Here is a 16723-nt window from a genome sequence, read left to right as displayed (position 1 = left end):
CACAACAACAATCTTGATGAACAGCCAGGTTTGGGAAAACAGATATTGAATATTAGCACAGATATAGAAGTAAGAAAGGGTGACAATGGAGGTGCCATTTTACTCCTGCTGAAGAATTTTTTTTTTAATCTGCAAAAAGTCATAAGTAGGATAAATGAGAATAAAATGACTTCATGGTCTACCGTTTTCAGGAATGCTGGAGGACGGGCCTGGTTCTCCAGGTGGTTCCAAACTATCCAGTAAGCGATTCACTTTATTTCGAAGTTCTATCAGTTCTCGACGAAGGTATTTCACCTGACTTGATTCAAGGGGTCTTGGTTGGCCATTAACTGGAATAAAAACATTCATTTTCTTAAACTTAGGAAATATTCCTGAATAAATATATCAGTAGAATTATATGTAACAAGGAAAAATCAAAATTAACTTCTTTAAAAAGTTAATTTTGTTTGAACTCAAACAAGATACCTATTGATATCATTCAAATAACTTTTTCAGGAAAGGATTTTCATTGCTAATTTATTTTTGGAAGAAGTAAATATTCATCAGTCTTTGCTGATGAACTACAGCTTATGACCTGTAAGTTCCCCCCAAAAAATATTCATTAAAAGAATTCAACTACAGTGAAATAAAGTAAAATTACAGAAAGCTTTAATGTATTTTAATAGAAATTATGTACCTTCAAAAGCTTTTACTTCACCCAATTCTTTTATAGCCTTGAAATAATACAATAAACACCTTATTAAAAATATAACATGACTATAGGTCTGTTATCCTTCTTGCCTACTTCTGACCCGCGCCCCCAAAAATTAGCTACCTAAAATAAATGCCCTAAATAAAAAGTAACCTCTTTTAAAAATATGCAGAATTTACAAATTCACATCACCACTGTCCTTCAAAATAGTTACTTTAAAAGAAGCACACAAGCCAGAAAAAGTCAGATTATTCAATAATCATTGGGCCTTTTTTTTAAAGGGTAATGTTAACCTCATTTACCTACTTTATCCAAATGACTTTCAGCTAACTAAAAAAAAAAAAAGGATCCTTCTTCCAGCAAGAAAGACTGTCATCACTGAGATTATTAATTTAAAAAAAAAGTGACATAAGGGTCTGACTGCAAACCTCAAAGTAAGAGTTCAAAAATTAAACTTTTTATGCATTTTATATACTTACAATTTGTGTGTGTGTGTATCTTACATATTTACAAATTCCTAAAGCATCAAACTAGAAAAGGACATCTACTTCAAAATAAAGGTTCAAGGAGATTTTTTGTAGAATATGTTTCAAACATCAATATAAGCTTTAAAAGCTAATCCATCAGTATTTTACATACTACCTATATATTTATGAGAAAGTTCAATATAATTTCCTACCTGTATCAATTATTGGCTTCTACTGGGTATTACTGTTTTTCCTTTAATAGCTGAAAAGAAGCAAAGCAGCTCCTGAAAGCTAAGAACTGGCCCTGTACTGTAAGACAGGCTTTTGTGTTGCTCTAAAAGCTGGCATGGTATTCCCATGTAGGTTGTTGAACATAAACAATTTCAGAACATACCAACAGTACATCAACTGCATCTCAATAAATCTTTTTTTTTAAAGCAAATAAAGAACACCACCAACTATTATTAAAGATCACTCTGGGACTGATATAGCTCAAGACAAAAAAGAAAGCCAATCCATAATCATGTGAGAACTTAGACACAAGAACATTGACCAGAATGTCACAAAAATGACCAAACATCCCTGGCTAATTATGAGTGACACTATTTTACCAATTGCAAGCTTTAGCCTCCATTTACTCCCCATATTTTCTGGATAAGATTTAGTAAGATAAATCATAGAACTACTACCTAATAGGTAAATCATAAATCATGGGATTACTACCTAATCATAGGACAACCCGTACTTCCTGACAACAGCCAATCTAGAGCAAAGCCCCATTACTTCAACCTTATGCAAAACCATCTAACACAAACTCAAGCCCTACAAAAAATTCTTTCTAAAACATTTTTACTGACATGCTATTGTTCTCCAAGGTGCTCATTCTCCTTCACAGCAATGTATTAGTATTTGAGGTTAAACTCCCTTTCACTCCTAATATTGCTTACTTCTGCCTTTTAAACTTAATAGATAGAGGTTTGCTAGTTGTATATCTTCAAAATTGCTGATCCCTTCAATTCCCCCAACTTCTAGTTCATTTCTGCTTTTTATTATTTTCTTTTTTCTAAGTTATCTGGACTTACACTATCCTTTTTGTATTTAGCTTTAGCACACTCTAAAAACTTTGTCATGTAAAACTCTTCACTAATTTGAAATTTAACTCCTAATTTGATTTCTTCTATGGTATGTTACTTAAAAGCGTATTTTTATCTTCAAAAATATGGGAGTTTGGGTTATCTTTTTTGCCCAATAGTTTCTAATAAAACCAGAGGAAATGATCTCTAACATATTCCTTCTCTGATACTGAGACTCACTGGAAAACCTAGCAGATGGTCAACTTTTATAAATGTCCAAATGCACTAAAACAAAACTGAATCCTGTCCTGATTGCTAAATGCACACGATCAAGCCTGTATCTATTTTGCTTAAATTTTGAGGCTGCTTGATCTATCAGTTTTGGAAAGAAGAGTATTAACAGTTCTCTTATGATTACAAATTTTTCCTTTTTCAGGTGTGCAGCAAAATGATTCAGTTATACACATATATGTGTATATATATGTGTGTATTTATATTCTTTTTTCAGATTCTTTTCCATTATAGGTTATTACAAGATATTGAATATAATTCCCTATACAATAGATTCTTGCTATTTATCTACCTTAAGTTGTTTTAAATGTTTTTTCCATAATGCCTAGTTCTTCTTCTTTTATGTCTAATAACAATACATAATTTATTAACACTTCTACTAAGTTCTTAGAAATCTAATCCCACTATTAGTTGTACCCATTGTTTCTTGTTTACATGGATGTTTTATGTGTCCTACAGTTTTAAACTCTAAATTCATCAATAGGATTTTATCTTTGAGAAGCCTATGTTGTTTGGATTGAGAACATATACCCTCCAGAGAAGATTTCTGCCTTTGTTTCTTGCACTTTTCATGGTGGTATCCGGTTTTGGGAGTTCCCAAAGGACCATGGTTATAAATCCTTAAGAGAGCCTTCACAAACCCCTAATAGCTCAGGATATATCAGAGTTTCTTTATCAGTTTCTTGACTTTTCCTCTACCAATGAAGAGATATTTTTCTTCTACAATCTGCTGTTTGAGAGTATAGTCATTGAGGGTCTAGGACACAAGACCTATACCATGAAGACACCAAGTGACAAGCCCTTAGATTATGCAGACTAAAACCTTCAGCATTACCACCAAAAGCATCCCAAGCCTCAGCTTTTGGTACTTAAGGCCCTGGTTTTTAATTTCAATTATATTTTGGTCCCTGACATCTTCCTCACGTTCCTGAGCAAGCTCAGGTGTGTAATTCAAAAAATATATGCAGTATTGTTTATCCAGTACATTCTCAGTGTTTGAGATGAAGATTTTCGGTTTACCTAATGCCTGATAGCTGGCCAATAGTGGTTAGGTTTTTAGACTCAATATTGTAAAGGGATATGTTTTATTTTTTTTTAATTTAGTAGTTTTTGTTATTAGCATTTTAAAGTGATTCATATTCACCCTTCTTAGATGGACATGAAATAAATACAAATTAAATCAACTGGCCATTGATCCTATTTCATGGAAATGGGTGAGTCAGTGCTACATAATTTTTAAAAATGCTAACCAAAACATCCAGGAAAAAAGTCCACATTTTTTTTCATATAATCATGCTACTACTTTAACTTTGCAATCATTCCTATCTTTTCCCTTTAGTGTTCTGCCTTGCACATCTGTCATGATCTGTAAGAAAATAAAATCTATAAGATTAAATTTAGTCTTATATTTGTTTTTTAATCAGAACTATCTCAGATCTTGAAATACTACTTAAAAAAACAATGTCTAAAAAAAGTATCAGTTCAGTCACTTAGTTGTGTCCGACTCTTTGCGACCCTATGGACTGCACCACACCAAGTCTCCCTGTCCATCGCCAACTCCTGGAGCTTGCTCAAACTCATGTATCAGTCCTATACATTAAACCCTGAGAATAAGTAAAAACATACTACATTGGAAAACAATTATATATTCTTAAAGAACTAAACTAAATTGCAGTTTTAACCCTGAAATTATTTTCAATCCTGGAAACACTTATACAAGTGGCATACATTATTATTTAAGGTAACAGCAGATGAGTTATTTAAAATATGTCTACTTTCTATTTATCTTCAAAGGATATAGTTAAGCCTTAAAATTTAAAAATTATGATATAGAAGAAAAAATTATCACTTAATTTTGAATCTTTAAAAGGAATAAACTAAAAAGTATTTCTGGAGAAGGCAATGGCACCCCACTCCAGTACTCTTGCCTGGAAAATACCATGGACGGAGGAGCCTGGTAGGCTGCAGTCCGTGGGGTCGCTAAGAGTCAGACATGACTGAGCGACTTCACTTTCACTTTTCACTTTCATGCATTGGAGAAGGAAATGGCAACCCACTCCAGTGTTCTTGCCTGGAGAATCCCAGGGACGGGGGAGCCTGGTGGGCTGCCGTCTATGGGGCTGCACAGAGTCAGACACGACTGAAGTGACGCAGCAGAAAAAGTATTTCATAAAAATACAAAGAAGAGTAAATATATTAGAAAGTTTAGCACTTACCAAATAATGTCAGTTTCAGTATCCTACTACACTGAATTGCAAAGGAAAGGTCAGAACTATCAAAAATTGTTATAAGATCTCCATCTGAAACAAATAAAAATTTCAGATTTGCATCAGTAGTAAGCTAGGATATATATCAATTAAAATGCAAAATGTGGATCACAGAGCATAGAGAATCTTCCATAAAACCTTTAAGCATAAAGGATCTAGGGAAGACGTATTTATCCAAAAGAATACTAAATTAATTTTATTTCTTTCATGGCAAGATATTTATCTTATTCTCATAAGACGAGCCAACACATATCTAAGATTAATGTAATCTTTTACTAATCACCTGGAGGAAATTACAGTTTAGATTGAAATCTTTTCTATTCTAAAATATTTAAATATATTTACCAGAAATCAAGGTGATAGTAATTGTCAAGATTCAAATTTTAATTCTAAGCACAGTAAAACACCACTGACACAAATGGAGGGGAAGCCATATATAACAGTAACTAAAAAGGTTACAAAAATTTTTTTTCTGCAAAATTGTTCTAATAAATGGGTAGACAGTTGAGTCTTTCAGGTCCCCAATCATCTCAACACTAACATGAAAACCATCAGTTCTCCTCAGGAAAAATATTCCTGTACACAAGATTCTGAAATCCCCTAGATCCCAAGGATAAAGAATACTATAATCAGCATATCAATTGCCTGTTCAAAAGCTTTCAAAGGGCTAGGGAAAAAATGGCTAGAGAAAAAACAGAAGAGAAGCCATTCCAAGGTATCCTCACAGACACAGCTAGGGGAGCAGGGCTGTCACGGGGAGGCTGAGAGGCTGCTCCAGCCATGCTCTGTACACCAATTTTAACACTGATTAGGCCGGTTATTTGTGAGAAAGATGGCAATAAAAGCCATAACTGAGAGTTTTATCTTCTCTTTACAGCAGACCAATGTTTTGGTTTTTTTTTTTTCACAACACACACATCTAAAGCTCAACTTTAGGGATTCTGCTCATAAACATATTTTTAAGTTCATATGTAAAAGAAGGAAATTTTCTATAACTGATTTTTTCTTTTCTGATTTCCCCAACAGAAATAAAGAGTATCTATGACATCAGGAATTCTTTACCAAGTCAGCTCTCTAAACTAGTACCCAATACAGTCTATGGAACACAAATCTGTATAATTTAAAAAAGCACTCAAAAACACAATGAAAAACAAATTCAATGTGATAACCAGATGTAGAAGACAGTTTCAACAATGAGGATACCCTAAGCTAGGGAGTTACAAACTGCAATCAATGGATAAATTCTGGCTTAAAGAATTCAAACTAAGGATAGTTTTTGTATTTTTAAAAGGTCTACAAAAAAGATTAGCAAGGCCTTATAGGACCCATAATTCTAAAATATTATCCTTTAAAGAAGGAGTTGGCTGACCCTTCCATAAACAAAAATGAGTTAAAAAAAAGGCAGTAAAATAGTAAAGTTCATTTAAGATATGCCAACTCTGAGGTAAGAGCAAATCATCTCAGGTTTTGTTGTACAGTCACTAAGTCGTGTCCAACTCTTTATAACTCCATGGACTGCAGCACACCCGGCCTCCTGGTCCCCCACTATCTCCCGGAGTTTGCCCAAGTCCACTGTCAGCTCTGAGGTAAAAGCAAACCATCTCAGGTAAAACCATTAAAAACTTGAGTTGTAAAGTCAAACAAGAAAAAGAACAAACTCATCACATTTACACACACATTTGGAAGTCAAACAGGATAATCAATATATTGTAAATAGATGACGTTACTATATCAGTTCAGTTGCTCAGTCGTGTCCGACTCTTTGCGACCCTAAAAAGACAGCACACCAGGCCTCCCTGTCCATCACCAACTCCCAGAGTCCGTTACTAGGGAAGAGAATAAGAAAACGCTCTCCTTTTTTGTTTCTTAACAAGGATGACCCTCAAAAATTTGTTTTGGGTAACATTAGATGAAGGGGTTTCCCCTGTGACTCAGCTGGTAAAGAATATGCCTGCCAATGCAAGACGGAGAAGGCAATGGCACCCCACTCTAGTACTCTTGCCTGGAAAATCCCATGGATGGAGGAGCCTGGTAGGCTGCAGTCCACAGGGTCGCTAAGAGTCGGGCACGACTGAGCGACTTCACTTTGACTTTTCACTTTCATGCATTGGAGAAGGAAATGGCAGCCCATTCCAGTATTCTTGCCTGGAGAATCCCAGGGACAGAGGAGCCTGGTGGGCTGCTGTCTATGGGGTCGCACAGAGTCAGACACAACTGAAGCGACTTAACAGCAGTAGCAGCAGCAGCCAACGCAGGAGACACAAGAGATGTGAATTCAATCCCTGGGTCAGGAAGATCCCCTGGAGGAGAGCATAACTATCCACTCCAGTATTCTTACCTAGAGAATTCCATAAACAGAGGAGCCTGGCAGGCTACAGTCCAGGGGTTGCAAAGAGTCGGACACAACTGAGCGCCTAACACTTCCACTTTTCAATATTATATGAAATATTGAAAAAATGAAAGGCATATTATACCTCTAGTGAAATAATTGGCTTAGTTGACCATCAGTGATTTATACTCTCCTTCCACAGGCTAAGTTGTTGTAAAGTGGCTAACCAAGCAGGGACAAGTTCCCAACCCACTAACATCTCAGCACAGTCATGTGACTGGGGTCTGGTCAATGTGATGTGAGCTGAAATATAAACCACCTCAAGGCCTAGAGAATACAATCTCCCATGTGATCCTCTATACTCCATCTTCATGCATCTGCTTGCTGAATGCATGTGAGCTTGTAAGCCATGTACTGAAGACATCAGACCTTATGTCAACCTGGGCCCCTGAATAATTTCTTGAACGTTAAACCACTGAGATTTTAAGATTTTTATACTAACAGCTGACATTACTTTAAACCAACACGCAGAGAGAAACACAGAAGCTATTAGGAATAAGAAAACTGAGATAGCACAGTGTCAGAGAAGTAAGAGTATTTATAAAACGATGCTGAGGATAGCAGTGCCAAGTGTTGAGATCAAGATGAAACAGACTGGAAATAAATTCAGCAGTAGTAAAGATACTCGTAACCACCTAAAGCCCAAATTCATTAGAGATGTTAACAAAGACGACAGATCAAAAGAAAAAGAAATAGAGTCTACTGAGGCAGGTGTGAAACCCTGCAGTCGGAACAGCAGAGAACAAACTGTAAATGCAGGAATAATGATTCTGATTATATTTTCATTATCAAGGCCAATTTTTTAAAGAGATTTTGCCTTGATTATACCAATAATAAACAAATGCTTTATGTTTCAAAAAAGAGAAACGACAGTCTACTAATATAATTCCACTATGTCGTTGATGATATATTTGTCAGGTAAAACCCATCTCCATAAAAAGTTTTGTAGTCAAATTAGCCTGAGAACACTGCATAAACTGAGAAAGTACTTCAGCATATTACGTGCTCTGAAAATTCCTGCAAAAAATCAGCTTTTCCATACTTTTCCATACTTTCACGAATACTTTCTCATTCAAAATGTACTACCATCCCTTTCACTTTAGGAAATATGAGTGTAAGTTTGGTTTTAAAGCAAAAAGGAAGCCAGAATTGTACAGGCATAAAAGAAAAACAAATGACTTGTAAAAATGTGTGACAGTATCCTATCACTTAAAACCCCTAATAATAAACCACTTGGCAAATTTTTAACTTATAACTAACTACATGAGCATTCCCTTAAGTAAAGGAAAGTGGTACTCAATTACCATAGGAGGAAACAGAATTTTTATTTGGAGTTCAATGAAAAATGGGCAAAAGAACACACATAATATTTAGACTTCTAAAAACTTAAGAAATACTCTTACCTTCATCTTTATATTTTATTGTAACTTCATCATTACTCAGAAGTTTTCCTCTGAAGACTCGCTGCATCATTAACACTAACTCATCATAAGTAATATCTTCATTATGAATGGGAATTCGTCGAATATCCTCCCCAAGTTGAGCTTTTATGATTAGTTTCCCACTCAGATCCAACTGCCCATTCATGGTGGACTCCAGGATGTTGTATATATATAACTCTAGAGAAAGACTGACAAAATGATCTTGATGATTAAATAGCTATAAAACATACTTAAAAAGCTAAAAAGCAAAGCTACTATTCAGTTCAGTTCAGTCGCTCAGTCGTGTCCAACTCTTTACGACCCCATGAATCACAGCACGCCAGGCCTCCCTGTCCATCACCATCTCCCAGAGTTCACTCAGACCCACGTCCATCAAGTCAATGATGCCATCCATCCAGCCATCTCATCTTCTGTTGTCCCCTTCTCCTCCTGCCCCCAATCCCTCCCAGCATCAGAGTCTTTTCCAATGAGTCAACTCTTCGCATGAGGTGGCCAAAGTACTGGAGTTTCAGCTTTAGCATCATTCCTTCCAAAGGGCTGATCTCCTTCAGAATGGACTGGTTGGATCTCCTCGCAGTCCAAGGGACTCTCAAGAGTCTTCTCCAACACCACAGTTCAAAAGCATCAATTCTTTGGCGCTCAGCTTTCTTCACAGTCCAACTCTCACATCCTTACATGACCACAGGAAAAACCATAGCCTTGACTAGACGGACCTTTGTTGGCAAAGTAATGTCTCTGCTTTTCAATATGCTATCTAGGTTGGTCATAACCTTCCTTCCAAGGAGTAAGCATCTTTTAATTTCATGGCTGCAGTCACTATCTGCAGTGATTTTGAAGCCTCCCAAAATAAAGTCTGACATTGTTTCCACTGTTTCCCCATCTATTAGAATCTAAGAAATTCTCAGTTTCAAAGGAAATTCACTGTTCCAATGTTACCATTTTTATGGTAAAATAGTCTGGAACTGGTTTTATTATGTGCATAAAAAAATAACTTTTATTATTTTATGTCTGTTATTATTTTACCCATATATTTAACTGCTCATCTGATTTAGATTTCTTACTTAACATGTCTAGAACAAAATCCTGATCTTCCCCTCAAAGTGTGCTTCTCTTGTAGTTTTCTCCATCTCTATTAATGACAATTCTCCTAAGATATTCAAAATAAACAACAAAAAAAACTTAGTTCCTCTCTTTACCGCACACTTTACATATACCAAATTGCCAATGAATATAGCTGCCACAACTTTCAGAATATCTCTAGAGGTCTACTCTTCACCTCTATCAACTTAATCCAAGCCACCATCATCTCTTGCCTGGATTACTGCAAAAGACTCCTAACTGGTCTGTCTGCCTTTTACCTTTGTTTGCTTAACAAGTGAGTGAGTGAGTGAGTGAGTGAAGTTGCTCAGTCGTGTCCAACTCTTTGCGACCCCGTGGACTCCTCCGTCCATGGGATTCTCCATGCAAGAATACTGGAGTGGGTTGCCATCTCCCTCTCCAGGGGATCTTCCCGACCCAGGGATCGAACCCAGGTCTCCTGCATTGCAGGTAGATGCTTTACTGTCTGAACTGAAGGGTTTAGAGGCCGTCAAGTGGACACGACCTATAAAGGCAATTTTGATGGTTTTACATAGAAATGACCTCTAACGGAAGAGAACACAAATGGGAACTATTTGAGATACATTTCTATGTAAAATGCTTAACAAAAGTACCCTCAACACATCAGAGTTATCCTGTTAAATAAAATCTGGGAGGTATTGGGGGCAGGAGGAAAAGGGGACGACAGAGGATGAGATGGCTGGATGGCATCACTGACTCGATGGATGTGAGTCTGAGTGAACTCCAGGAAATGGTAATGGACAGGGAGGCCTGGCGTGCTGCGATTCATGGGGTTGCAAAGAGTCAGATATGACTGAGTGACTGAACTGAACTGAGTATAACTACTTTAAAATCTTCCAATAGAGTCTCATCTCACTCTTGATAAAAGCCAGAACTACAAGGTCAAGGTCTGATTTAACTTCATTTCCCACCTCTCTCCCTGGCCACTCTGCTACACTCAGATTTTACCATCTCCTTCTTAAGACTTGGCACTCGCTGCTTCCTTAACCTTGACCCCTTTTCACACCCCTCACATGATTCAAATCTCTGATCAAATGCTAACTTCTCAGAGGTTTTTCCTGGCTATCTAATTTAAAATGGCTTTACTGTCACTTTCTTATTCAGCTTCATTTTCTGCAAAGCACTAATCACTACCAAACATTTAAAAAGTATTAATTTTTATTCTTTTCCACTAGAAAATAGGGAAATAAATGGTTTTGTTCACTGTTATTTCTGGAGCCTAGAACAGTGCCTAGCACAGTTAATTATTCTACAGTCATTAAAAGAAGGACAATCACTAAATACTAGCTTCCAAACCCTACTAGCATGTGTATATTAAATGCTAACCCTGAAGAGCAAAGTATGTGAGAACACTAAAATAGTTTCAAAATTTTCTCGCTAAAATAAGACAGACCACATGAGCATTTTCTCCAATTTTCCTATTTTCAGAACTTGAGGATAAAGAACAAATCAGTGACATCCTCCTGAGCTTTCTAAAAGACTGTCCACTATTGTTTCTCCATCCTCCGTAACGCTCCCATCCCCAATCCTGAGTATGTGTGATTAGACAGCACCCTTAAAAATAAGACAGTGTCAGAGAACTAACTTGCTATTGAATTCTGCCTTCTTAATTTTTTATCTTAATCTTAGGTATTCAGCGTGCTTCTCCTATAATGACTTTGCAATCCTAAATTCAAAATAATGTCTGCAGTCTCTAGTAATTTATACCATTATCGTATAACAACAGAAAACACACTTTCGCTTAATTAATATGTTAATATCTCTTCTTTTCAAGGCCTATCTCTTCTTTCCGAGACCAAGATGTTCATGAACACATTATTTGTAACCACAGAGCATTTCCTACTGGTCACATTCTGGTTTCAAAACTATGCTTTTCTACTAGGAGCATTCTACTTTCTTCTCTTAAATGTGTTATTTTATTAACATATTTAGTTTTCCTAGTTCTCTACATCTGCTCCTTTGTGTGTGTGTGAAAGCACTCTACCTGGCCCCCAACACACCAACACTTCAAATATTTGAAGGAAGTTTTCATGAATCCTAATTCATTTAATCAGTAGTATACATAAATGCCCTAGTATCCTCATACAAATGCCACATGTCCTTCCAATTAAGTACTTATTATTGTCTCTAGACTCCCTTGACACCCTCTGAACAAATTAATTCTATGAATGAATCTTTAATGCCCATCTTAAAATGGTGCATTAAATACAGAATCTAACACTCTAAGGTCAGTTAAGAACAGAGTGTACTATGTTCTACCATCCAGATGCTACGCATGTCTTAACATAGAAAGAGAATACAGTCAGTGTTTTATCTGCCAATTCTGAGGATGGACATTTCCTAAAGACTTGGATTAACTGAAACCTCCATACAACCCCCCTTCACCTGTGAGCCAAACCAGCCCTCTTCATTTGGCAAACACTTAAATACCTACTGCGTGCCAAGTTCTGAAATACAATTACTTCAGTAAGATGGTTAAGATTTCTCTTTGTTTGTCTTGCAGCCTGAGAGTAATAAAGAACTTCAAATCAATCTATGTAATCTTCTCTTCCCTACAGGATGTGTAAACCGCCAATAATGTAGTTGAAGGACCAGGGCTTAGCTCCAGCAGGATAGTACTACCTATTCTCAGTAGCTTCTAGAATAGTGCCTGACATACAGTAAGTAAAGATTTTTAATACTTTTTGTTCCCTAAACAAAACATGAATGACAAGTGATAAAGTTCTGATAGATTAAAAAAAGGCAGTACTATCAGGCCAGTTCCTAAGTCAAGCCTTCACACTAGCTAGAGATGACTCCGACATAACCCTAAATAGAGACATTTCCAACAATGAATATAATTGATATAATCCTTTTGATCATAAAGGAATTGTTGCCCAGTTCCAATGACTCTGAAAATATGAGCCCCTTTTTAAATACTTGACACCTGCCATGTTTGCCTGCGAATTCACTTACTGGCTAGTGCTTCTCTTGGACTGTAAACTACCTGTGGCCAGGAACCAGGTCTTCTTTCCTATGGCTGTCTCCATTTTGTGCAGTCATCGCCATAAGTTATGGTATAAAACAGGTTATCACAAAAACAAAAGCACCTCGACATTCTCTCTTCCAGAGAAAATCCTATCACCCTATTTTTTATGTAACTGTAGAATCCAGGTCCTCTTTTTCTCTAGCCTCAATCACAAAGTAGAGACTGCTATGAACTACTAGTTCCCAGGGCTGCTGGTGACATCCTCACAGCTTTTTCAGCTCCCCATTTCTCCTTTCATCGTGTCTTTGCCCTACTCCCTCTGAAGGCCAGAAATGACTCGGCCACTAACTTATGAAATCTTCCAACAGGAACACTGTTCTCAGAACTGGACAGTAAAGTGACATGCCCAAGGAAACATGTAAAAAGCCTGCCTCTTTGAACCAGGATCCAGGTTCAGTGACCAAACCTCCAGCTCCACCAGCCCTGTGGTGAGGGCCCTGTTCAGTGAATTTGCTTAGGCAACTCCAGAGGGTAGAAATTTCCTTTAAGAAACCCTAAACAAAACCAACCTTCGAGTACTCCAAAGAATGCAAGGGGCCTCAAATTCTGCCTGACCCAGAGACAGCGTTGATGGTAAAGATTTCTCCCACTAGCTGCGTGACCTCAGGAAATACTCCTTAAAGTCTCACCTTCGTCAACTGCAAAATGGGAATATCTAAATTTGGAAGAATCCTTGTAACGATTAAATGAGACTGTGAATTTAAACTACTTAGCACATTGCCTAGCAAAGTAAACTCTTGAAAAGTTAGTTGTCATCACCACTACTAGACTGGCTTTGGCCTCCAGACAGCGCTTGATGAAGCACTAATACGGTCAAGGAACAAGACTTCCCCAGGCGACCCCCAATCAACTAATTCCCATAGGCGCCGTTCTCCCCACTTCTCACCCTTTCAAGCACCTCTGAGGGTTAGGCACTGGACCACCCCAGATCTCCAAAAGTCCCTCTCCGCTCCCTCCGGCTGTCCGACGCCTTGGAGCCAAGCGCGATCGACACAAATGTTCTTGCTGGCACAAACACCTCCTAAAGCTCCCCATAGGTCCGCTTCGTTGCCACGGTGGCCAGTGGCACCCCCACTCCGCCCCTCCCCCGCCTGGCCTCTCCTCGAGGCGAGGCCCGGCCCGGCCTCAGTCCTCGGCCTCCAGAACCTTCCCACGACCCCTCCGACCCCACCCGCCCCGCGCTCGCCGGTTCGAACGAGGCCCTCGCAGCGTTTCCACGTCTCCCGGCCAGCCTGGCCGGAGAAATCTGCCGCGACCCCGTCTCCAGCGGCCATACCGTCTTCCCGAGGCCGCCACTGCCGCCCCTCCGCGGGTCTCCGCTGATCCGACCCCGTGCGAGGCCGCCACCGTCGGGCTTTGGGGCGTTGGGGGAAGGCTGCGGTCACAGCCCACTCGGTTGCCCTCCGGGGCCGCCGCACCTCGCTGGCAGACTCGCGCGGGCCCCGACCAATCGCACTGACCCACCAAGCCTAGCGAGAGCTCGGGCCCAGTACGTGGCAGGTGGGGAACGAAGAGGGGCGGGAATAAGAAGAAAATCTGTCCTTTCGCTCCGCCTCAGAGCTATCGGACCGACCCAGGACGCATGCGCGACGTCGATAGGGCGGGGACTAACGACGCCGGGGTCTGCAGGGGTCTGAGTCTCTGCTTTCTCACTGGATGACTGGATAAGTGTAGGAAGTGCACGCAGAACGGATGGACGCATGCGCGGGGCGTGACCAGGCACTTCCGGTTTTCCTAAGCAGTAGTATTTCCCGTTTCTCGCCCGTGGGTGGGACGTAATTTGGTCTTCTGGACTCTGAGAGCCAAGAGTAGGCGTTTGTCCAAGTTTGTGTTTTTTTGTTGTTTTGTAGCCATTGTAGTTCTCCTAGTCCTATGTAGAAAAAACTAACCTTTTCCCCGCCTTCCTTCTACAAACTCATTCATTCATTATTGGGCGCCTACGCTTTGTCAGGCACTGTGTGGGGAATGGGAATGAATCAGTTTCTGAACAAGGAGTTCCCAACAGCGTTTACGAGACAGGGCAGATTTTATGGATGTGTAAAAGGTGAAGGCTAGGAAATTAGAACTCATTAAGGATCCCAGAGCCATTTTGGAAATAAGATATTTGAGCGTGCATTACATACTCTTCATTTATCTAAAGCATTTGTTTTGAATATGCGTGTTTATATAAGAAGTATGCTGGCTTTAGACTGAAGCCTGAAATTTGGGAGGAGGGGGGGAATAGGTGATGGAATCGGCATGGGGAGGGGAGTGCTATCTTAAAAGTTGCTGGAAACTTTTGCTTTCTAAGATGAAGACTCAGCAAAAATCAATTGGAACTCACTTGTTCCTCAGTTGTTCACCAGATAAGTAAAGTGAATTTAAGGTGAGAAGTTATGCACTTTTAGTAAAGAGTGACATTTTTGCAGTTCTAAGTCTGAAAAATTATGTTTGAGAGTGAAATATTTGATTTTAGAATTCTTTGCCTCTGAAATGTAATTTCCAACATTCTATGTATTATTCTTTGAGCAATTGCTTGGCAGCATTTGGGGAGCAAAAGACTGTAGTAAGAATGAGAAAAGTTCAAGATTTTCTCCAAAGACTTGTTCTTCATTGCTTGTAATTTAGAACTGAATGATGCAGATTTGGGGAAACTAACTTCTGTTGGTAATAGTATTCTGATGTCTTTGAGGTGGTTTGAGATTGGATTAAACCACACAAATACAGAGAGAGATAAAATTCTGGCAAACAGTGAATAACACCACTGTCAATATCCCTAAAGAAAACTCAGAGCTTGAGGCAGAGGATAAGGAGATGAACCTTAGCCTGGCATGAGGGGAAAGCATTTCCTCTCTCTAGGCTCCTGGGCAAAGGGCTTGCCATTGAGAAGAAATAAATTGATCCCTACTACACTGGGGCCGAAGACTGTAGTAAGGGTCAATGCCAAAATCAGATTGATTATATTCTTTGCAGCCAAAGATGGACAAGCTCTATACAGTCAGCAAAACTCCTTATTGCCAAATTCAGACTTAAATGGAAGAAAGTAGAGAAAACCACTAGACCATTCAGGTATGACCTAAATCAAATCCTTTATGATTAGACAGTGGAAGTGAGAAATAGATTTAAGGGACTAGATCTGATAGATAGAGTGCCTGATGAACTATGGACGGAGGTTCATGACATTGTACAGGAGACAGGGATCAAGACCATCCCCATGGAAAAGAAATGCAAAAAAGCAAAATGGCTCTCTGGGGAGGCCTTACAAATAGCTGTGAAGAGAAGTGAAAAGCAAAGGAGAAAAGGAAAGATATAAGCATCTGAATGCAGAGTTCCAAAGAATAGCAAGAAGAGATAAGAAAGCCTTCCTCAGCAATCAATGCAAAGAAATAGAGGAAAACAACAGAATGGGAAAGACTAGAGATCTCTTCAAGAAAATTAGAGATACCAAGGGAACACTTCATGCAAAGATGGGCTCGATAAAGGACAGAAATGGTATGGACCTAACAGAAGCAGAAGATATTAAGAAGAGGTGGCAAGAATACACAGAAGAACTGTACAAAAAAGATCTTCATGACCAAGATAATCCCGATGGTGTGATCACTGACCTAGAGCCAGACATCCTGGAATGTGAAGTCAAATGGGCCTTAGAAAGCATCACTACGAACAAAGGTAGTGGAGGTGATGGAATTCCAGTTGAGCTATTTCAAATCCTGAAAGATGATGCTGTGAAAGTGCTGCACTCAATACGCCAGCAAATTTGGAAAACTCAGCAGTGGCCACAGGACTGGAAAAGGTCAGTTTTCATTCCAATCCCAAAGAAAGGCAATGCCAAAGAACGCTCAAACTACTGCACAATTGCCCTCATCTCACATGCTAGCAAAGTAATGCTCAAAATTCTCCAAGCCAGGCTTCAGCAATACGTGAACCATGAACTTCCTGATGTTCAAGCTGGTTTTAGAAAAGGCAGAGGAACCAAA

The 16723-nt window shown here is 39.0% G+C and overlaps 1 protein-coding gene across 2 annotated transcripts in view; it reads right to left on the bottom strand.

The window, feature by feature from the left end:
• The window catches only part of TFG (TRK-fused gene), a 32361-nt gene extending 18013 nt beyond the window's left edge, over positions 1 to 14348 (bottom strand). For both annotated transcript variants that reach the window (XM_010841970.1, XM_010841971.1), the window contains exons 1-4: positions 14044 to 14348; positions 8582 to 8808; positions 4739 to 4822; positions 183 to 329 (exon numbers count right to left, since the gene is read on the bottom strand). In XM_010841970.1, the coding sequence (XP_010840272.1) occupies positions 183 to 329; positions 4739 to 4822; positions 8582 to 8765 (415 nt within the window). In that variant the 5' untranslated portion in view covers positions 8766 to 8808; positions 14044 to 14348. The remainder of the gene's footprint in view (positions 1 to 182; positions 330 to 4738; positions 4823 to 8581; positions 8809 to 14043) is intronic.
• Between the last annotated feature and the right edge of the window lie 2375 nt (positions 14349 to 16723).

Source organism: Bison bison, unplaced genomic scaffold, assembly GCF_000754665.1.
Source record: "Bison bison bison isolate TAMUID 2011002044 unplaced genomic scaffold, Bison_UMD1.0 scf7180017864168, whole genome shotgun sequence".
NCBI classification, from domain to species: Eukaryota; Metazoa; Chordata; class Mammalia; order Artiodactyla; family Bovidae; genus Bison; species Bison bison.
The sequence above is the reverse complement of the archived record's forward strand: the minus strand, read 5'-3'. Positions and strand labels throughout refer to the sequence as shown.